Source organism: Lingula anatina, chromosome 6, assembly GCF_051362555.1.
Source record: "Lingula anatina isolate TDL-2025a chromosome 6, LinAna3.0, whole genome shotgun sequence".
NCBI lineage: Eukaryota > Metazoa > Brachiopoda > Lingulata > Lingulida > Lingulidae > Lingula > Lingula anatina.
The window spans coordinates 14,948,852-14,971,968 of NC_141772.1; the positions used below are offsets into that span (position 1 = coordinate 14,948,852).

Genomic DNA, 23,117 nt, shown 5'->3' on the forward strand with positions numbered 1-23,117 from the left:
AGAGAAAATATCTAAACTTTCTTCGTGTATGCCTACATTGAATACTTACTAACAGTGTGCTATCCCACAATTCTGACCGGAAGTAGGGGTACCCCGAAGAAAAAATGAAAAAGCTGCTTTTCTGTACACCTTTGAACACTTTAAAAGACCAGAACATTTTCTTTTGCCTCTTGTTATATATCAGGATACCCATACATGACGAAGATTTAGTATAAGAAGGAAAAGTAGTATGTGTTTATACTCGTATCCATGACTGCATTGTTTATGCGGCCATATTGGATTTTAGTGTTGCACTGTTTAATGGTACATTAGTTTGCTGGTGCTATATTGGTATCGTTTTCCCTAGTTTACAGGTATTGTACTGTTATAATCACACCTGAATTGTAGCGCTTACTTATAGGCTGTCAAAATGTGTCTCTGTTTTGAAGATTTAATATATACACTCACTTATTTCATTTTATTTTTAAATTGTTATGCTGTACATGTACAGTAAATGAGTTAACCTACTTGTAATCACGGTGCAAAATTTTTAACGACTTCAAAGTGCATTTGTGTTTTTGCTTTGTTTAATATTGACTTGCTTGTGCGGTAATAACAATTTAGCTGAATATGAATATAAGTTACCTGATTATGACTGTGTAGAGATATTTTAAAGTCTTTTCACAAAAAAAAAGACAGAAAAGAAGTCCGCTTTCTGGTATTCTCCATGGTCTTAAAAGTAAAATATATTTACATTCATGTACTGTTCGTGATGCATTAAGTCACTTTGTTCAGCACAACTGTATGATCATCAATGTTTATTTGCAGTTTGGTCAATGTAAGTATATATATGTTTTTTATGTTGATATAACTGTTGTGAGAAGTGGACCAGTTTTTGGTCTACTACTGGACGTGATTACATGTGATAAAATGTATTATAATTGTTTTCCTAGCTGGCAGTATGAGTGACCAAGGCAGTGATGAAGATGTTGAGCAGGGAGAGCAGATGATGGAAGAGGACGAGGATAGAGAAGAAGATGAGCAGGCATACACCCCTGCTATATCAGCTCTACCCCCTAAGGTGGTCCTGCAGGAAGAGAGCCAGATGGAGGTCTCGGCCAGTCCTGCCTTCGTCTGCTTAGATGAGGTAAGTTTTCATGGAATGCTTTAACTCTGAATGGTCAGGAGAAAATGTAGCACAAATCCTCCCTTGAATTCTGTTCTGTTATCCCCACACTTTTGTGGCAATTGTCAGGGATCATTTGCTACGTTTGAATGTGATTGAATAGCTAAATCAATGAAGAACATACTACTGATAAAAACAGATAAATTATGAAATTATTGCCTGAGATAAAATATTTTGTGTTGTCTCTGTTTTAATTATTTGTACTAGTAATGGCTTTGCACAGCAACCAAGTAGCTGAGATAATAATGATAATAAAGTTGAGTGGTTACCATAGATTTATTTTCAACTTCAGTCTCAACAGACATCTTCTCCTTATAAGAATATTTCCAGAAATTTGAAGGTTAAAACAGGAGTTTCAGCATGCCATCAAAAATCTTTCAGCACACGAAAAAAATATTTTAAAATATGCAATAATGCATGTACTGTCTTTTCCAGTTATTATTCAGTCCATTCAAATACAGACAATTCTACTATTTTTTCTCAGTTTCATAAGTGCTTATGTAAGCATGTCTTTATTTACAATAAATAAAACCAGAAGCTTCAAACAAGTCAGAGCCATTGAAATCAGTTTTCAATTCAATAGCATCAAGCACTGCATCTTTGCATACAGCTGTTTCAAAAATCTTGCAAACTGTGAAAACAAATGATGATAGGCATCCTTATGCAAGTTTAACAACATTTGAACTTGGCTGGTCGTACTTTGATCTCTGTTTCCATCAGTGATCGGTACCCGTCTAGTGTTTGCCACATGATTCCATCTCGAGTGTAGGACTGATACTCTCCATTTTGATGGCCTACATAATAAATCCCATTCAAGTTGGATGCCATGCAGTTGGCAAACCACCAGCCACCGTGATAGAGCTGCGCACAGTTGCGGCTTGAACTGGCGTCATTGTCCAGGTCAAAGGTCGAGAAACGCTGGCCGTTGTGACGCAGGTAGTAGTGGCCATAGTGGAAGGAGTCACCAGCGGTGCCGGAGTAACGGCCAATTCTTAGGCGATAGCGGTCACTTTCATCACTCAGCTTGAACTGAACCAAATAAAAAAAACATGTTGAATCCACATACTCCTTAAATGTATTCAAATTTTTTAATAGTAAAAGTAATAATCATACATTCGATATATCCTTCAACACAGGATATGAATAAGTCACCCTTGGTGCCTCCTGTTTTTCTTTTAAAACAATAATCATTTAAAACAATAATCATCTTGGAATGAGCAAGTAAAATTAATTTTTGATCATGGAAAATTAATATCTCATCAGCACCTTCTTGTATTCAGCATAGGAGTACTTGTTGTCTTTGAACTGCCAGAGATCAAACCTAATCTTAGTGTTGCCATTCTTGTTGAGGAGGTACATCTTCTGCAGCCCCAGCCAGTGTTCTGAATCAGGGTCACCAAATCCATTCTGGAAAAATGTTATCCATTTATTTATTTATTTATTTATTTATTTATTTATTTATTTATTTATTTATTTATTAATTCAATGGGAGAATTTTGAAAAGTCTTATTAGAAATTTGGTTTAAAATACTGATTGCTTATTATGTTGCATTTTATTACTGTTCATAATAAATGTTAACTTTAGCGGTCAATGTTGTTAATGTTATCATGAAAGGGCATGGTACTAAAAGCAATAAAAGGAAACTTGAACTAAAAACCTTTAGGGTATTTTTTCTCCTCCAAAATTGAATAATAGAAATAGATTAAAGAAATTTTGAGAAAAATTCAGAGGGGAGGGGGGGTCAAAAACTTGAACACAACCCACATTGTACTCCCTCCACGTCTTCTGGAAGTTGACCAGTCCATCCTCCCTGCGTTGGACCACCGTCCACCCCCCTCCGTCCGTCTCCATGTCACAGTACGCCTTGAAGCTATCAGAGTCTGGGTCTGGCTGGATCTCGTACACCCCACTCTCGTTGATCCCACTACGACGCAGCCAAGCACAATCCTTGGCAGGACCTGGCAATGATAGATATATATATCAAATAAAGTGTACTTATTTATTTATTTATTTAATAAAATCATTCTTTTCATTTTTATTCATCTTTCATTTTTATTCATTTATTTTATTTGTATTTTATTTTTATTCTTATTTTTTCTTTTTCTTTTTTTCTTTTTTTTTTTTTTTTCATGGTTGCAAATTGAAAATATTCACATGCATTTTTAAATGTACCTTCCTATATTCAAAAATTGCCAGGTAGTATTTGGATTTTAGTAATTATCAATGAGTGGTATTTGGAAAAGAAAATTATATTTTTAGTTTTGTGAATTAGAAAAAAGTATAGATAATTAACAAAAACTGTTTACTAAATACAACTTTAATTATAATGAATATATCACAGATAACCTATAAATTCAGTTTCTAGTATCAGATTTACCTAGTGCCAGGTCCAGGTTATCCCCTTGTTGTGAACTGTCAGGGTTGGACACCCTCAGTTGACCTGGTCTTGCCACAGACTCTCCTGTCCGGCCACTGTTCAGGACATTCATCCTGGACATTCTCATCTCCACTTTCTGAAGGTCCTTCCTCAGACCATTTACCATGTTCTCTATCCTTTGGGAAAAAAGAAAAGATCTTTGAAAGTGTTCAACCGTGTATTTGCAACCTTATTTGCAGTGTTTGAAACTTGAAATATTTCTTCTTGACAGGTTAAATTCAGTTGCTCTTTTTGCCTTCATTTTCCAGTCATTTAAATCACATTCATTTTCCAATCATCTAGTATGCTAGGCAAATTAATCGATTTGTGTAATTCTATATTTTTTCACACAAGCAAAACCCATTGTTTTCTTTAAGCAGTGCCTGGGCTTAAAAAGGAAAATGATGTTATGCAGAACTCTAATACTTCAATAAAAATAATGAAATGCAACATGCTTTAAAGAACAAAAATCAGCAATAGAACCATTCTTACTGTGTTTGGTTTTGTGACAGTTTCACCCTCATGTGTTTCATGTCATTCTTAAGCTGTCCAAACTGGTGCAGCAGGTGCTGTCCATCCTTGGTCACCTGCTCGGACAGGGTGGACGCGCGCTTGATTTGTGACCGTAGCTCAGCAAACTCTTGGTGAAGGCCGTTGTTTTGCAGGGAAGAGTTCTGAAATATAGTTCAGTCTTGTTAATTATGATAATAATTATTTCTATTATTATTATTATTATTGTTATTGTTGTTGTTAAAATGCCCAACCAATTACTAGTAAGGGAATTGACAAAATTAGGTTGAAATAAAAATGGCAGGGGAGGGGGAGGGGCTGTCCAATTTCCTTCCAGTTTGAATACAGTAAAAAAGAAAGTAAAATGTAAAGTCTTTCTTCATTAATGTAAAGCAAAGTGTGTAGAAAGTTCACCCTGAGTTACAGACACTGGAAAAAAAAACCCCACACAACATGCTTGTGCTGTTTCAGTTTCCGGTCGTCTCTGAAACTCGGGGTTGAAAACTGAGTGAAATTGATAGAAGAGATTCTGTTTCTGTATAAATGACCAGCCTTCTGGCATACATGCCTGTGCTCCATTACAGCCAGCCAGTATAGACCATACCCTCCAAGCTCTTGTCTGCTATTAGATTATAGGATTTGTTTACTTTCCAGAGTGGAGAATATCACGACAAGATTAAATACATCTTTCACATTTAGGCTGCTGTGCTTTGTAATTTTCAACAGTAGATTTTTTTTTCTTTCTTTGGATAAAAGAATTAAAGATTGAGTGATTGGTATTATGTATGGTTTGTGGGGGTTTTCCTCTTGGATCTACGAACTTTAGATTGGATAGGTATGGGTGGTTTTATAAAGTGTTGGATTTTTTTTTTTAAAGGTAAGTAGAGAAAGACCACCAGTAAGTTAGACTGGCAAAATGTCAACAGGCATGTTAGCCAGAATTTTTTTCATTCTTTTATTTTATTTTTGATTAGTAAGTGAAAATTATCAGTTCAGTTTCTATATAACATTGAACAACAAACATATTGAAGTTGCCAAATTATTATGCTGTCTTCAAAATTATCAAAGCTGGAAAGTACCAGTAAGAACTACGTGATTTTGGTTACAGAAAAAGCCCATTACAAAAAAAAAAAAAAAAACTTTACCTGTGTGAGAGCTTTGATGGCTTGGTTGAGACTTTCAAGTTGATTTGTGAGTGACCTTCCAAAGGGAGAATCTGCCTGCAGATTGTTATTCATCCCAAACAAGTTTTGCCCTGGCCATCCAACGCTGTGCAGAGTCAAGCTGAATGTATATGTGCATGTGCCATTGGCATGACACAGAGAATTGTACTCGTGTTTTGCGCTGTGGTTTCCAATCTTTGGTGTCAAGGTACCCTTGCTCCCCGTAGCTTTCTCATGCACTCCCCTTTTGTCTATCGTGTGAACAGGTTCCAATCTGGCTGATGAAATCAGTCCAATGATGACAAATATTGACAATCCAAGGCCAGAATTTTGCCATTCCATTTTGTTCTTGTTGTGTCACAAGCTACCTCCCAATTCTCTTGAGTAATGCTGTTTCTTGTTCAAGGTCAAACTCTTGAACTTGTTTAATCAGGCAATGGCAATTCTCTGATGCTTTTCCTCTCCACTGATTCTGTAAAAGTGAAAAAATGTTGTTTGTCTATAAAGTTAGTAGCTAATTTGGTTCTGCATGGAAAGTTGGATTGGAAGTCCTTATAAGTTTATCCTCTGGAAGAGAATGGCAGAGGTTTGGAATTTCGTGTAGTTTTCAGATAAAGGGAACTTATGGGAACTTATGGGAACTTGTTTCCACCGTAATCCAGGTGTGCGATTGGTTTCCACCAATCGAATTACTCAACTCTGGAAAATTAAGAACAGCTCCTTTTCAAATTGCATGTTTTCGTAGACGTACTTGGAAAAAATTACAGTTGCCTTGTCTGCAGGTGGTTGCATGAGTTTGTTTAGTTTTAACCTGACTACACTTCTGATAGATTTGTTGGTTGTTTGAATTTAGTTTCTTTAATTCTATTTCCTCCCAAAATGCTTGTTGTTTTAGCAACAATTGTCCTCTATTGTGACAGAAGCAAATCCTGTGTTTCAGAATTATGGGAAATGCACCACACATGGTCATACAAGTTTCTTCACAAATAGATACTGAAGTCTTTCAATTTAACTTTCTTTGAACTTCCAATTTAAAACCATGTGTCCATATTTGTTCTATGGGAAATATATTATGCCCATATTAGAACTGTTTTACTTCAATTACTGGACTGTTGTTGAATTGAAAGAAATCTCACAAAAAGGCTAAAACTGTGATAACATGCCTGAAATGCACATTCAGTAAGCAAACAATTCAGAAAGAAATTATCCTAAAAATGTGGGATCCACCTACAAAAATGATGAAGTCTCATCATCTTCAACAGATTTACTAGCTGGATTACATGAACAAAGAAAACAAATGATAATTTTATATTTCACTCTAACCTGTGGTCATATCCAAAAATGTGACTACCATGATTATCTCTCCTAATGGTTACTAGAAATTAGCCAAATGCACTTACACCAAAATATAGAATAATTATAGAATTGCAACCAGAAGATTGAAGTTTCGCGTTTAGAACACAAAAACACTGACATGGTTAACAGTTTCTTCACTTACCTGTACACATAATCCAATTACATGTACATTGTATTGATAAAGCCTTCCCACTGGAATTATTTTCAAGACTCTTTAACTTTCTCTCCTGTTTCTGACTGTGTTCCCAGCAGTTGGCATGGGTCTACAGAGAACTGAGCCAAATTTTACCAGCTCTGTACTTTGTCTGCTGTCTCTCAGAATCTGAAAGAAAACAGCTTTGCACAAGATAGATCATTTTAAGATAACGGAGGGGGCATCTCAAAGTATTGAAACAAAAAGTAATTAGTACATGGGATTTTTGTATTTTTGATGAAAGCATATGTGAATTTTAAGTTTGTGGGGTAATTATTTTCATCGTTCCAGCTGTTTAGACACAAGAAAGTTGTTTACTCCAGGGCATGTACTTATACTGTACGTTTGTTACATCTAAGATCTGACATAATCTTATGTCAGATATTAAGTAAAATGTTATGTTTTTCATCGAAAATGCAGTCACCTTTATTGTCTTGATTTTACAAAAGGGGTAAATTATTTTACAATAATGATTAATGATTATTTATATTTATTTGTATATTGCAGTTGTTCCATGCTGGCAAACTAACAGGAACTCGAGTGGCAGTTTTAAAAGCCAAGTACACAGAGCTCCATGATTTTCTAAAAAAGTAAGTATTGCAGTGGACAGAACTGTTTCATTTTGACATCACATATTTTGAAATCAGCTGATCAGGATTAAATTATCTACTTAAACAAATATTCAAAAAAAAAGCAGTTGAAAAAAAGCAACAATGTGGGAGGTTGAGATTGCTTTAAGCAAATGCCTCAAGAGTCAATTTCATATCTACATGTACATTGTTTATAGGAAATAATTATAATAACCACACTTATCATAAAAGTGATAGTGATAAGAACTTTTTTAAGCATTCAACTACTGTTATGGTACATATAAGATTCCCATTAATGAGTAGAACTTTTTATTGGTGACAGGTAGTTTGCAGTTTGAATATACTAATAGTAGTGCAAATGAACTATACATTGTCATTTCTCTTATAGAACAAGAGACAGTGAGACAAAGCTTTTGCAGCAGGCCAAGGACTTCACCATGCAGCTAGAGGGACAGAAAGTAGAGCTGGAGAAGGCAGACAATTTCCCAGAGAGTTACAACACAGAGGTCTCCCAGATGAGGGCCAAGCTACTCAAGTATAATAACGAGCTGGCTCAGGCTGAAGATAGGGACTACCAGTTGGCTTATAAACTTGAGAAGTATGTGTATTTGTTGTTAAAAAAGAAAAGAAAAATTATGAGAAGCATTGAAAGTATCATGGGAGCATGAAGTGAAGTCATTTTTCTCAGAGTTGTCCAGTGGATTGTTTCATTAAAATGGGCCTTCCTCATTTTTGATATGTGCTAAACTAGATGGAATTTATTGTTGAATGAAAGATGAAATTTTAAAAAATATTGTCAAGTACTGAATTATCAGTTAAAGATATAAAAATTAGAAAAAAAAGGAAGTTTGAAATTTGAATGAGGAAAATAAGTTGAACTGGGGAAGCTGATTTTTCAAATGGTCCCTTACTATTCTGTGGTTCTCACAACAGAATTACGTTAAAAATACTCTCCCTTATCAATACTTACATGTGGTTCTTTTCATGACATGAGATTGAGAATACAGTTGAGAGATGCAATATTACATTTTGGATGATGTAGTTGGTTTTGTTATTTTTTGTGTGATTTTTTAAAAGTATCTATGATGCCTGCTTCAGAAGGGCCTTATTATAATTATCATGTTATTGTTTTGTTATTTATTTATTTATTAATTTTTGTTGTTGTTGTTGTTGTTCAAAAAGGAAATGCTTTTGTATGAAAATACCCACTGATATTTGGGTCAAAAAGTAAAAGTTATACTGGTCAGTGCCCAGTGGTGGACAAAACCAAAAAAGGCCACTTGAACTCAGCAGTTCTGTCTCCCACCAACAGGCGTGGCTTGTTTTGAGACAAGACTCTTCCCTCTCAAATGTGCCTCTCAGTTTCAGTTTAATGATTTGTTTGTTGTTCCAGCCTGGAGGAGGAAAAGAAAATACTACAGAGAGAGTATGAGAGGCTCCCTAAACAAGAGGTAAAATTATTATAGTCTTTAACATTTTTGGTTTCATTTTATTTGGATTTTATTTTTTATTAATTTATTTATTTATTTATTTATTCATTCATTTATTTATTTATTAATTTTCAAGCAGAACTGAGGATTATTTGTTACGTTTTCATCAGTTGTTATCTCGATTCTGTTCTCTGGCAATGTTTATTTGGAAACTTTTGTAAGATGTACATTATTGTCTTGAAGTTTCGAAATTATCTTGGCTCTGAAGGTAGCTTTTAATATTTTTGCCAAGTGATGATACTTTGGAAAAAAGAATTAAGCAACATTTAAATTAATCTTTTATTTCAAATCTTGAACTGACTAGGAAAAAAGATTTTCTTGACATGTTATACTTTGCCAAAGACGAAAATTGAATAATATTATATTTTATTAATATTTTTCAATTCATTAAGTGACTTGAATGTTTTATATATCTACCAGTAATTGTCTGCTTCAGTAATAAATGTTGGATCCAAGTCTTTCTCCATTGAGGCAACATCTGCTTCATAAACCTTAGAGAATGTTTCATATTAACAATATTTGATAGGCAAGCATAATATGAGATTCTGAAGTATAATTTTGCATTTTCACAAATTTTTCAAAATTTTCACAGGAAATTGAAAAGAAAATCAAAGAACTCCAAAATGCTGCTGATGAACTAAGAAAGGAGATCGCTCAGAGGCAAATTGAGGCTAAAAACTTGCGAGAGGACCTGGAAACGAGGAAACGCCAGTACCAAGTAGATTATAAGGACTTTGAAGCGGAGGTCTTCAAGATGGAAACACTTAAAGTGAGTATGAACAGAAGATTGCATTAGGGAATGATTTTTGACGTAAAATCTACTGTGCCGTCACAAGTTTTTTGAATGTTAATTCTTTGGAACCAAGGTCCTAATCTGTCCACTTAACAGATATCTACTTGAATTTTTTCCTGTTAGATAATGAAAAGGAAAAAAGAGAATTTGAATTAGCTAGCGATGGAAATCGTGCCGGAAATTATTTTCAAATCTTTTACATTTCTACCCCCCTTTCCTTTCTGTTTGTCCCCACCCCAAGCACATATTTAAATATTTTTAAAGATTCAACTTTAAAAAATGAATTTACAATGTAATTTGGTATGGCTCATAAATGGAAAACGCCTGACTAACACATATAGTATGCATAAATACGTCAAGACCAGAAATAACTCCTGGAAAAAAAGGCAAGACTTTTCAGCTGGATTGTGTAATTGAATGTGTTTTTTATCATTAGGCAGTGCTAGGAATGGACAGAGTTACCTGATATAAACCACTCCAGGAGCTATTATCTCATTTATTCCTGACATTTAGCCTTGTTATGCGGGAAAACACTGCTGTATTTTACTTGGCCCTAGTCAGGATTGTGTTGTCTTTGAGGTGAAGAATTAATACCAGGATAATAGAACTTGAGTAGATCTGAGTTTAAAAAAAAAGGGACATTCTATGTGTGGTCTGTACTCTTAGACTTGACCAGCAGTGGTTCTGTGGTTAATTATAAAGGCTTGACCACTCAGACATACAGTGGTCAGTTTATCTGGTTTTGTTATGGACTCGTCTGGACACTAATTTGATAGGTTTGTTTGAAATCAATAAAAGCAGTGTTACAGGAGGAAAAAAGTTAACTCCTGCACAGAACACTGGCAACTACAGCATGAAACCCCCGCACCCCAAAAAACAAAACAAAAAATATTTAGACTATTTTTTTTTGTAGGAATATGCAATGATACATGCACACATGCAAATTCACCATATGTACACACACACACACACACATTTAGATATCTTATCAACATATGTTCTTGTTCTATATTCTTTATATAGTATTCATTCTACTTATATACTCTTTTATTTACATTTAGGAGCAGTTGATAACAGGAGTAAGTGGCATGACTTGATAGGGCATGAACCGTGTGATTTTTTAAGTTCAGCTTTTTTTATTAAATATACAATTTTTGTTTCACGTCTTTGTTTGAAGGAAGAAATTTGTATCATTTCAGTTTACGGTTGTTTATTTGAATCTGTGGTTATTTTCTAGGAGATAAAAATTGAGAATATAGGATGTCAAACATTTTCATACATGTGCTGTTTTGCATGTTAACTATAGAAATGAGGTTGTGTTTTGTCGTGTTTAAAGCAGTGAAGATCAGAATATTGCCCAGTCTGTTTTATGAATCATTTTTTTTTTCAATATATAAAACTGTTCATTTATTCGTGTTATTTTGGAATAAAGTGCCGCTATAGATGTGGATTAGATATTTTGTTTGAATATTTCATTTATGTTTGGATTGTTTATTTTTTGTTCTATTATTTTAGCATGCAGTGATACCCAAGGCAATGTGTGTATTATATCGATTACAATTTTTTCATGATGACATTTAGAGATAGAGTTTATTTTAGGTATAATTCTATTTTTTAGGGTGATCTTGTGGCTGTCAATTCCTTGCCAAGTCAGATTGGAAAAGAAGCAGACAAGAAACAAAGGAAAAAAGAGTGAGTGTAATTCATAATCTTTTCAAAACTCTGGGATTGCTTCATACCTCATCTATATTGCATGAAGTATTTCCAAATTCTGATATGATAGAAAAATTTTGTCATTTCCTGTTCTTGGTACGGTCCTAACAAATGGAAAATTGCTAGGATTTTTAATACCAAGATCAATTTAAAACACCCTGGTATTACCCAACTTTGCCTATACTACTTGCAGTGCTAGGAGACTGGGTCAACTCAACCAGGCACTCTTATGTATATATAAACCAAAAAAATCCATTCATTTATTAATACCAGACAGAAAGAAAATGGACAAGCAAAGGGGGATATTAAAACCAAATGCACAGTAACTAGGTCCTCGCCCTGGTATTAACTGAATACCACCATGTCTTAGTTAAGTCTTCTTTCCCTGCTGATATGAAAACAGCCATGGCATTCCTTGGAGCTGGTTATTGGGGGGATGGTTGTCATTTGGCGGGTTGTTTTATCTGTTTAGCACAGTGGTATGATTGAGGGCACAAAACTATGAGTGAAGAATCGATATTATATAGAGTGATTACAGGCCCGTAGCCAGCAATTTCAGAGGGGGGAGGGGTCGTTTTCTGAAAAAGTGGACCTTTCACCATAAAATCCTCAAGAACATAGAGCGCATTCTCAACGAATTAAGCCAGGCTTTACAAAGCCGGTGACCTAAAAATGGCGGACGTACATGAAAGAAAAACCGCCTAATCTTTTAATAGTCTCTCCGCCTCTCACACGCCTCCCCACACGTCGTCCCTGCGGGGTACAGTAATTAAATCTCGGCTCCGAACATTAATATTTCCGTGAATATCTCTGGTGATATTATCTCCGTAGATAGTCGATTCATTGCTGCTCTACGGGCCAAATTATTCCTTTTTCGTCTCTGTTTTCAAAGATAATAGAACAGAAGAGCTTTTTTCCTTCGATGCTTTCTTCACCACGAGTTTAACTGATGAGCATGCGCACTTAATATTTCTCAGGTAGCTTCCGCATGGCGAACGGAGACGCGATTTAATTACTGTACCCCGCAGGGACGACGTGTGGGGAGGCGGAGAGACTATTAAAAGGTTAGGCGGTTTTTCTTTCATGTACGTCCGCCATTTTTAGGTCACCGGCTTTGTAAAGCCTGGCTTAATTCGTTGAGAATGCGCTCATAGATCAAATTTTACCCAGAGTGGACCTTTTCCCAGCATAAAGGGTGGTTCTTTCAAACCCCCCCTCCCCCCCTCCCCCGGTTACGGGCCTGGATTACTTGCAATTTTTCTTCATGGGTAATGAAACTTTAGTTTTATGTTGTTCTCGTAAAGAAGTACGTAATTGGAAAAATTATATGTGACAGTTACTCCAGAAATCAATTTAAGCAGTTGTAGTACATTTTATTTCATTTTAGTTTTGGCATTTTGAGATCGGAAACCTTATGCATCTTGTTAAATAGAAAAAAATGCCCCAAAAGCTTAAAGAAAAAATAGTTTTTAAAGGTGCTACAAGAAAGTGAGCACTAGAGGTACAGTACACTTAATATTTCCCAGAGTTTTGACTACTGCAGGCAGCCCAACCCAACACCCTAAATTTAATACCACGGAAAATGTCAACTTGTGTTTTCTGATATTAAATAAACAGTGAAGCACTGTTCATGTGATAACATTAAGCCAAAACACGGTGAGGAGCTGGCTCTTGGGAAGGGGGATATTACTGACCTCAGGGTTTTGGATAAATTACAATTAAATCCAGGTAATTATTGGCAAATACCTTAATTTTTTTTGCTTAAGGCTCTGTCTGCTGCAGAAGGATTTCAGTACAGACGGTCTAAGTACCCAAGATCTATTAGTTTCAGATGTGCTGTATTTATAGCTGGCTGGAAAAAATAAACCAGGTTTCTGAGAATAAAAATTTGAATAACCTGCCTTTATTGCAAATATATGTACATTAAGGCATAATCAATTAAGAAGTTGATGGATATTAAGGTTGATCCAATTTTATATTGCATGAAATATTTTCAAGTTTTGTTAAGATAATCGGTCATCACATGTTATATGTGGTTATCATTATTTAAACGTTTGTGTTTAATGATAATGTGCAGCTTTATGCCTGTTTCTTACTTGAGAAGGGGTGCATTTAATTTGGTTAATTAGTGAAAAACACAAAGAAATAATAAACATAAACTAAAATTATAACCTGAGTAATTAGATACAACCTGGGAATCATTGTATACATGCAGTATAGGTTTAAAATAACCTACTGGAATTTACTGTAGATTTGTCTGATTATTTTTTTTTTTCAAACACATTTACACTGTGTACTTTAAAATTTGTTGTATGAAAACTTTCAGTCCAAACTTACGGAATTTTGTCAGAAGTTTTACTTCATTAAATCATAATAATTTAGCAAAGCCATTTATCTATCAAAATTAGTGATTTCAAGAAGTTTCAACAGAACTCCTTGGTGATTTAAACAAATTATGTGTTTTAGTTTTTGCATTTTGTGTGTATGTACATGCATATGTTCAATTCAGTGTGTCTGTTTTATTTATTTATTTATTTATTTATTTATTTATTTATTATATTTTATTTACAGTGAACTAGACAAGCAAAAGAAGGAACTGGACAGTGAGTACAAGGAACTACTGGCAGCTACACAGCAACTGGAGATGAAACGACAAAAACTCGAAGACGAGAAATTTGACATGGACACGCAGCTAGACAAGGAGCGGGCCATGCTGGAGGACAAACAACGCGAGTACGACCAGCTCCACAAGGAGTGTGACTATGCCAAGAACAGGATACAGGTCCTGATGGAGGATAGGTGAGTGTTAGGGTCGTAGATTCTCCCATATTAAGGGCAAGTGTGTTAGAGAAGACTACACATCAGTTGGAAATGTTGTGAGCCACAAGAAACAAATTTAAACGTTTTACTATGATATTCTACAACAGTAAGAGAAACCACATTTTCTTCATAACCTGCCACTTGTGCAGGCAATATCTATCTATTAGTTGCAAAAGTTGGAATTTATGCACATAGATAAAATTTTAAAGCTAGTTTAAATATTTTTCTTTTTGTGTTTCAATATTCCTTTTAACCTACATGTATTCATTTCATAAATAAATTCTTATGTAGTGAAGCAGTAGCTAAGCACCCTGTCTAACTTCCTTTTGTGACATCACAAATGCTTTTTATTGTTGGAACAATGAAATTGTGATGTCACAATGATGTCACAGTGAAACTTCAGTGACATCACACATTGTAACCATAGAAATATTAGTTTCTCATTAAAGCTGTGGAATTGATGGAACAGAAATTAACAGTAATTGTGAAAAAAATTCTAGTGACAGGTTATAAGCGAATTAACAATGAAAATAAATAAAAAAGATGATAATAATGATACTAATTATAACAACAGATGTATGTATTTATAAATCAGCAGCACTTGATCAGCTAGAATTTAATTTCATAAGCAAAATTTGAAAAAATGATTTTAAAATATTTCAAATCTATTATTTATTTATTTATTTATTTATTTTTCTTATCCACAGTGCTCAGCTGGACTTCAGCCTGCGTCACTCTAACTTGGAAAAGAAGAGTCAACACGAGGTGGTGTCTAAGAAACAGCGTGACAAGGACAAGGAGCTAAGGAACCTGAAGAAGGCAGAACTCCAGTTCAAGGTGGCAGAAGACGCTCTTAGTCATACCAAAGCTGTGCATGAGAAGGCAAAGGGATCTGTAAGTTTTTATTTATTTATTTATTTATTTATTTATTTATTTATTTATTTATTACCATATTGATTTTTTTTTTGGAAGTTGATGTTTTTCAATTAAGAGGGCCCCTGTTTTATGTTGGGGGGGGGGGGGGGCACTAAGGATATTCTAAGAAACAGCGTGACAAGGACAAGGAGCTAAGGAACCTGAAGAAGGCAGAACTCCAGTTCAAGGTGGCAGAAGACGCTCTTAGTCATACCAAAGCTGTGCATGAGAAGGCAAAGGGATCTGTAAGTTTTTATTTATTTATTTATTTATTTATTTATTTATTTATTACCATATTGATTTTTTTTTTGGAAGTTGATGTTTTTCAATTAAGAGGGCCCCTGTTTTATGTTGGGGGGGGGGGGCACTAAGGATATTCTTTGAAAAATAGTGCATCCAGCGTTTCAGAGATTATTTGAAGATTAATTACCTCTTTTTCTATAACTAAAAATGGTACAGGCTTGCTGATGATAAAGGTAAGTTTCCAGTAAACTCTGAAAGTCAGGGTGTGGTGTATCGTAACCTAAGGTATATATTTCAAAATTTTTTTACTTCATTCATGTCATGTTGAAACTTTGGCATCTGCCCTGTGTCTTACTGTGTGTTCCTCTCCACTTCAGGTTGATGTGTTCCCCAAAGATGATGGCAGCATGCAGCAGAAGAGACAAGATCTTCAGAAGGAAGTGGACAATGCCAAGAGAGCCCTGGCTCAAGAGGTGAGTGTGCTGCCATCTATTGTTGGCCTCGGCAACTCTGTGAAAACAAATCTGTTAAAACAAAGTTTTCCAAAGGTGGATTTAGACAGGCCATCAAATTGTTAGATTATTTTCTTTAAGGAAACTTATACTTTTATGAAATATAAGATGTTAGAGACATTATTGTGAACTCTTTTTCTTCCTCTTTATCTTTAACTATGAGTAAGACTGTACCTACTACTTGTACAGGTACGAATCAAATTTCCATTAAAATCAACAAACATAAGCCTCAGGATTTTTCTTTCAAAATATAGCAATTAAGTTTTGTTATTGGTAATTATAAGTTAACTTATAATATGTGTTTTTAAAACCATTAAGCTTCATCTTTATAGTCGTTTATTTATTTATTTATTTATTTATTTATTTATTTATTTATTTTGTTGTCTAGAACTCCCTGACAGCAGTGGAACAGGTGAAGGTAGAGCAGAGTATAGCAGAGGAGGAGCAGCTGTTGTATGAACAGAGTGACCTGAGGATTGAGGTGGTAGAACTCACCAGGCTGGCAGCCATCAAGGTAAACAACTCCATCTTTTATATAGTCTCTACATCTGTTCATAAGCATTTTTTTACAGATGAGCACTTAATCTGCATACATATCTCTATTATGCATAATTTTCTCATCTGTTCATTGGTCTATTTTATTTCTTCACAGAAGTTGACTTATTTTTGGACTTGTTGGATCATTTGATATTCTGTGAAAGAGGTTTTTTCCTGGTCTTTATATAGGATTATAACTGAATAACTCTGTTTAATCATCTAATATTATATTGATATCCTTTATTATTTCACATATATTGTCATTCCATTATATTTTTTTCAATGTTTAGGCTGATGAGAGAGAGCAAAAGGCCAGAGATTTCATGAGGGCTGAGATGAGGTACCACAGGGCTATAGAAGACCTCAAGACAAAACAGTTACAGATCCAGGATCATGCTAAAAAGTATCAGGAGATGCAAGTCAAGTGAGTATCAGAAATGTGAATATATCTTACAAACAGGTGGATTAATAAATGGAAGAATATACTTATTTTTATTCGCTTCGCGGAGAAGACAATTTTTGCATTTAGTAAACTTTACAGAAAAAAATTTGCAGTCAGAAATCATGTTGAACTTCTAGAGTGTTTCTGAGAAATTACCCAATAGAATTAATTTTACAAATCAGTCTGTTACAAAACTCAAGGAGAGAAGTGCATGTAGTTACTAGTTAACATATAATTAATGATACCTTTTGTTTCCAGGTTAAAAGAATTTGCCAAACTGTACGATGTCATCAAGAATGAGAGGAACAAGTGTGTCAACTTGATCCAAGTCAGCACTCAGAAGGCCGCAGAAATGAGAGAAAAGATCAAGATCTTGTCCAACGAGATAGAAATCCTGAGAACAGCTGCAATGATGAAAGAAAGGTACAAATTAAAGGTTGAAAGTTGAGTGATGCATACAGGGTATAATTACTACATAACAATCTTGCAGTGAAAACTTGCCCAAATGATATTAAATGCTATTTATTTACTTTTTGTAATTGGAAAGGAAGCATTAAAATTTGGACTTTGTCTGTCAATGTTATATATGTTGAACTTGCCTCTTTTGTATAGAATACTTTTACCACTTTTTAATATACATATTTTTTATTTTTTCATTTCAGGTCTCTCCAGAAGAGCCGTCTGAAGCACATCAACAGTATAGTGATTAGAGACAGCCTGAGGAATGAGGTGGCCAAACAGGAGAGGATAGACGATGAACTGAGAGAGAAGAGAGAGCAGCAGAAGATGGACATTGCTAAGCTGAACATGATGATCAACCAAGCTGAGCAGCAGATGGTGGAACTCAGGAAACAGTATGAGACTTCTGTACAGCACAGAAATGACAGGTAAGGTGTTATAAAAGTAGATTTTGTTGCAGGGGCAGATGAAGGCCGTCTTCTTGGTCTTTTTGAGTTTACATAGACCGACATCTAATGTTTTTCTGTCTGAAAAGGTCAGAAATGGAGAATGGATCAACACAGTTATTTGGGAAGACTGACAGAAAATATCTCTGGAATTGCCCCTGTGTTGTCTGTATGTAATAAGATGTTATATTTGGTGATTTCTGCACAGCAGACACCCTAAGGCTTCATTCACATGCAATGTCTATTTTCTAAATTCTATTTTCTATTCGCGGTATGTCTTATGATCAAGGTCTGTGCCCTGAACATCCCGCGGCGTAATTACTGGCAGCGCGAGCCAGTTACTATAAGTTACTATAAGTAACTGGCTCGCGCTGCCAGTAATTACGCGGCGGGATATTCAGGGCACAGACTGTGATCATAAAATAGCGCGAATAGAAAATAGATTTTTAGAAAATAGACATTCCATGTGAACGAAGCCTTAGTTTCAGAGTTTACTGAAAGCCAGTCTCTGTCAGAATGTTGTTGCTGTTTCCAGTTATGGGTTGACAAAATTGAAAGAACAAGATTGACATGACCTATAGCAGGTGCAATGCAGAATTATAGATGACCACATCTTGTCATATTTAAGTACACATTTTATCAGAAAAGAATTACTAAGAACAAACAGGTTTTAATTGTAGATTTTAGAGTTTGAGATCACTAGTTTCTTCTCTGCAAAGGCACACTGATATATGATGAAAGTTATTTCTTTTACATAGAATTCTGATTCTCAATATTTCTATTTTTTTCTCAGGGGTATTGTTCTAGTTCAGACAGATGAAGAGGTGTGTATATTCTATGAAAAAGTCAACATTCAGGAGACCATGATCAGGAATGGTGACGTGGAACTCTCTGCCAGGGAGGAGGAGATCCGTTTCCTCAACATGCAGATGAATGAGGAGAAGAGGGCCATTGAGCTGCTGAGAAAACAGCTGCCTAACAAGAGAATGCTGGACCAGGAGCTGGTCACTCTACAAATACAGGTAGTTGTTATTATTATTATTATTAGTATTCATCTTATATATATTTGTCTATGAACTTTCTTCTGCTAGCACAGTAATAAGCTAGCCGACATTATTTCCATTAGAGAGAGGGTGTTGATTGCATACTCCACACATGGTTCTAAGTATCTGGCCACACAATCAACTTTTGAGCTCATTACAATCAGCTTTCAAAACCAAATTTTGATTAACAAAGGCATATTTAGTGAGGAGGTGTCTCCAAACAGAAATGGACATAAAACAAGACAAGAGGGCAATAATAATGCTACAAATAAAATAATGCATACATTTTATTTTCTATAACCTAAAGATTTGCCAAGTATACTATGGTTTAATAAAGTATCTACATTGTGTCTCCACAGCTGTCCCAGTGTCAGGACCGTATGTTGGAGCTGGAGAAGCAGCTAGAGAACCCGTATGATGAGACCAGGGTCAGATACCTAGAGGGCAGTGACCCCTCCCCGGCACAGCTACAGACTAAACTAGAGGAGGTAGGAACCATTGCTAACTTCAGTGATATTTACTTATAATAAAATGATTGTGATTATGATAAGATATGGGAGACTGTAATGAATTCACCTAAACTTGGTTTGCTGTTGTACATTTATGTTTATAATCTTCCTTGACTTTATGGGAAGAAGTTATACATATTGAATGATAAATGTAAGTGCTGATCAGTCTTATATTTGAAAATGTTTTGTTCAAAATTGAACCACCATTTGCTGATTCTGGGAAATCTTTTAGCTTTAGTTACTTATACTTTTATGCATATTGAGGACTTGTTTCTTAAAATTGTCTGTATTCCCTTAGCTGTTCCTTTACTTCAGATTTATCTTTTAATGAAAAAAAGCAGACAGTCACATAAGTATGCAATTAAGCTTACAATTAAGCTTACAAATGCTAAGACAACCCATTGCCATTTCAGTTAGAAGTACGACTAGCAGAGAAAGAAGAACAGTTACTAGAAAAAGACCTCATCTTTGAGCAAGATACACGGTTAACAGAGAGAGTGAAGAGAAGGGCAGGAGCTGGAAAAGATGACACACTAGCACTTGCTAAAAAGGTATCTGGTTTTAGTTTTATGCAAGCTGTGTATTTTTGTCTGTTCATTATTTTTAAACATGTACAAGGAATGATTCATTGTGAAAATTATGTCTGATTTACTTAAAATTCAAAACAACACATTGGATGGAACAAGCTTACCTAGAAATACAAATTCCTATTTTTCTTTCGAAGTAAAGTGAAAAAAAAAAAGAAATTGATTCTAAGTGACATACAGGTGATTGTTGTCCAATGATCATCCAATCACTCTCATCTTATCTCATTCTCCAGGTTAATGACCTCCAAGGTAAAATCAAAGAAATGACGCGTAAGATGATGGCACAGGTGTCAGAGCTGTCCATGCACCAGGCGGCCGCCATGAAGCTCCAGCAGGAAGTGAAGGAGAAGGAGGCGGAGCTGGAGCAGTGCTACATACGCATGGAGAAAGGGGAGCCACCTAGTGACGAGATTGAGAGGGAGTGGCAGCGCACACTGCGAGATGAAGAGAGGAGGTTACGAGACAAGGAGATGCAGAGCATGGTAAGTGCATGGTGAAACTCCATTAAAATCACATTTTATGTGGGTAGTTATTTAAGCATATTTAAAAAGCATTCACTGCATGAGATATATGGTCTTATCATATATATTGATGCTTATTGAAATAACCGTTCTAAAATGTTGAAATAGCAAAAGCCCCAAGTTTTTTTTTTTTTTTTTTGCTAATAAATTCCTATAATTTGAGCCAGGGTCCAAGGTCTAACTACTGATGATAAGCTGTTGAGGGGTTGTTCCAAGAAATATTTAGCCTATAATTATAAAGCACCGTATTGTGTTTCAAGCATTCTAGAACTTCATGATGGTGGATTTCACACTGTATCTCTTGTACTTGCAGGTGGAGGCCGAGGCTGAGCAATATACTCTACCTGGAGGTATCACCACGGCTGCCGAGCCAAGACCAAATGCGTACATTCCAGACGACGACAGTGAACTTCCCATTCCACGACCTTATGGCGCACATGCCCCCTTCAAACCACAAGAGCCTGGCTCAACCATGAGGCACATACGAAAACCAGTGCCCAAGCCTATTGAAATATAGATCCATTATGTCAAAAATGCTTCTTGTAAACATTGTGATGCCCATTGTTTCATTATGGCAGTGTACTAGAGTGATTTAGTGGTTGATGTTATTTTACATGATGACCCGTCCAGAAAGATGAAGTTACTGTGATATTTGCTATCATGTTTTACATGATCTTTTGTGTATAATCTGACTATTTCAGACAGGATAGCATTACCCTTACAATGAGATGTTAGGATAATGAATTAAGCAAATTTGAAAAGAACACTACTGGTTGAGGGTGCTGCCATGCTGGGACAATTTATACAGGATTATTTATATGGAATCTGCCAGTAGTTGTCCTACGCCCATTTTTATTGTTCAGATGGTATTATTTATGGGAGATGAACAACCTTTTTTTTTTAAATATTTGTTGTCTGATTACAATGAACTGAAAGAAAACTATCTATACTTTATCTACCTACCATGTAGAGAAATTTTTGATGTTTATTTTTTTCATTTTGAATTATAGTAATGATTATTTTAACACTTTTATTCATAAAGTTGTTTTAATGTTTTTTTGTCTTGGCTGTGTAGACAGAAAAGTTTAAAGTCAAGTGAAATTGGGCATCACACCAAAATTTGTACAGAAATATAGATTGAGCAATATTTATCATGTATGTACATATATGTATATAATTGTTAATAAAATGGAAATCTTTATATAACTTTATATCGAATCTGTTGCTTTGATTAAAAAAAAGGCATTCAAAGTCAGAAACACATATTCCTAAATTCATAGTTATTGATTTAAAAACCAAGTAACTAAATCTTTGTATATCCCGATGTTGGTAATTTTTAATTCTGCTTTCCTTATCTATTAGCAGTTCCACATGAAAAACATTTGTTAGATTATCAATATCCATTTATTCACTGCCTTAATTTTACAATTCCTTGTAAAAAAAGGAGTGCACCAAAATGTTTAAACAAGAGGAAAGTTGTTGGTTCCGACAAACGTCTTTAATCATCAACCTCACAATTGCAATCATTTTAATGCTTCAACAAATATGAAGGGGTATTAACTATTTCCTTTTCCTTCAGTTTACATCCTTCTATGTCTTGGTTTCTTTGTGATAAATATCTCTGATGTTGTAAAGAAGCACTAGTACAGTTCACTCGCCGTCTGCATTTGATCCTCCCAAATTTTAGAGGGCAGACCTAGTCAGACGGAAATTGCCAGCAGGCAAATTTGTAACAAATAGAAATCTTCCAAGTGAAAACTTCATGCTTCTCCCCATCTTAAATTAACTACCCCTTGTAATGGTGCATTTAGTTTAACAGTCTGTGTGTCCCAAGTGGAAGGAAGAGGTCTGACAGTCCCGCAGAAGGGGGCGGGGGTATTTTTGTATTAATTTTGTTTCAGTTTCAACACTGGTGAATTCTTCAAGTGCATCTGTTCAAATATGTTTACTATCACCTTGTATAAACTGTCTTTCAGGAACAAACTGTGAATGATATTATTCAAACTGGTTATGTTGTGCAAATAAATGGAGGAACTAGGTGTGAAGTGACTTCAAGTACCTAGCAAACAATGCTTTTGTCAGTTGATCTGATGGCATTTCCTATTTGACTGAATGCCTGGTTTAGTTGGTCATAATACCCACCATAATAATGGGTTTGCTGATATTGATTTCTTCATTCTAATATCAAACACCTTATTTATTGCAGTGTGGATGGTCACAAATTACACATGTATCAGAGTATGATATCGATCTATAACTCACAGGTGAATAAGTGATGATCACATCCACTGTAAATCATGACGCCTCACTTTTCTATTTTTCTTGGCTTTCCTTCTGACCCTGAAAAGCCTTGTTTTCAATAGCTTTTATGAAATCCCTGTGGTGCTTTAAAACGGTCAAAGAGCACAAAAAATATAAATGTATGGAAATTACCCTCTCCCAACCCTCCCCCATTGTGAGTCAATTTTAAGTTGAGGTAAGCATTTTCTTTCTTTTTTTTCAAGAAGAAAGCTTCTTGTAACGGCTCAACAAAGCCTTTCTTCATCTCCTTAAAAGATGGAATAGAATGGAAAAATAGCTCTGCATGCCCCATGTAGATATAAGTTCAACTTGGCAGTGTGAAATGCTCAAAGCAAAATAAAACAGAAATGATTTGAATGTATTTTCGTCTGATAAAGTCAACATGCATACAT

General features: G+C 35.1%; 2 protein-coding genes across 2 annotated transcripts; one reads left to right on the top strand and one right to left on the bottom strand.

The window, feature by feature from the left end:
• Nucleotides 1-98: 98 nt before the first annotated feature.
• Nucleotides 99-21,635, top strand: LOC106153914 (coiled-coil domain-containing protein 146). The gene is made up of 19 exons (XM_087014816.1): nucleotides 99-353; nucleotides 933-1,126; nucleotides 7,312-7,394; nucleotides 7,783-7,992; nucleotides 8,788-8,845; nucleotides 9,477-9,653; nucleotides 11,296-11,369; nucleotides 13,962-14,189; nucleotides 14,918-15,104; nucleotides 15,746-15,841; nucleotides 16,269-16,394; nucleotides 16,708-16,841; nucleotides 17,118-17,282; nucleotides 17,522-17,746; nucleotides 18,558-18,786; nucleotides 19,167-19,295; nucleotides 19,730-19,867; nucleotides 20,137-20,385; nucleotides 20,738-21,635. Exons 2-19 carry the CDS (start codon nucleotides 941-943, stop codon nucleotides 20,939-20,941), a joined length of 2,898 nt encoding a protein of 965 aa, XP_086870942.1. The 5' UTR covers nucleotides 99-353; nucleotides 933-940; the 3' UTR covers nucleotides 20,942-21,635.
• Nucleotides 1,432-6,942, bottom strand: LOC112042681 (fibrinogen C domain-containing protein 1-B-like). The gene is made up of 7 exons (XM_087014815.1): nucleotides 6,754-6,942; nucleotides 5,238-5,727; nucleotides 4,075-4,256; nucleotides 3,544-3,719; nucleotides 2,931-3,124; nucleotides 2,432-2,572; nucleotides 1,432-2,194 (listed from the first exon to the last, which is right to left on the bottom strand). Exons 2-7 carry the CDS (start codon nucleotides 5,595-5,597, stop codon nucleotides 1,835-1,837), a joined length of 1,413 nt encoding a protein of 470 aa, XP_086870941.1. The 5' UTR covers nucleotides 5,598-5,727; nucleotides 6,754-6,942; the 3' UTR covers nucleotides 1,432-1,834.
• Nucleotides 21,636-23,117: the final 1,482 nt, after the last annotated feature.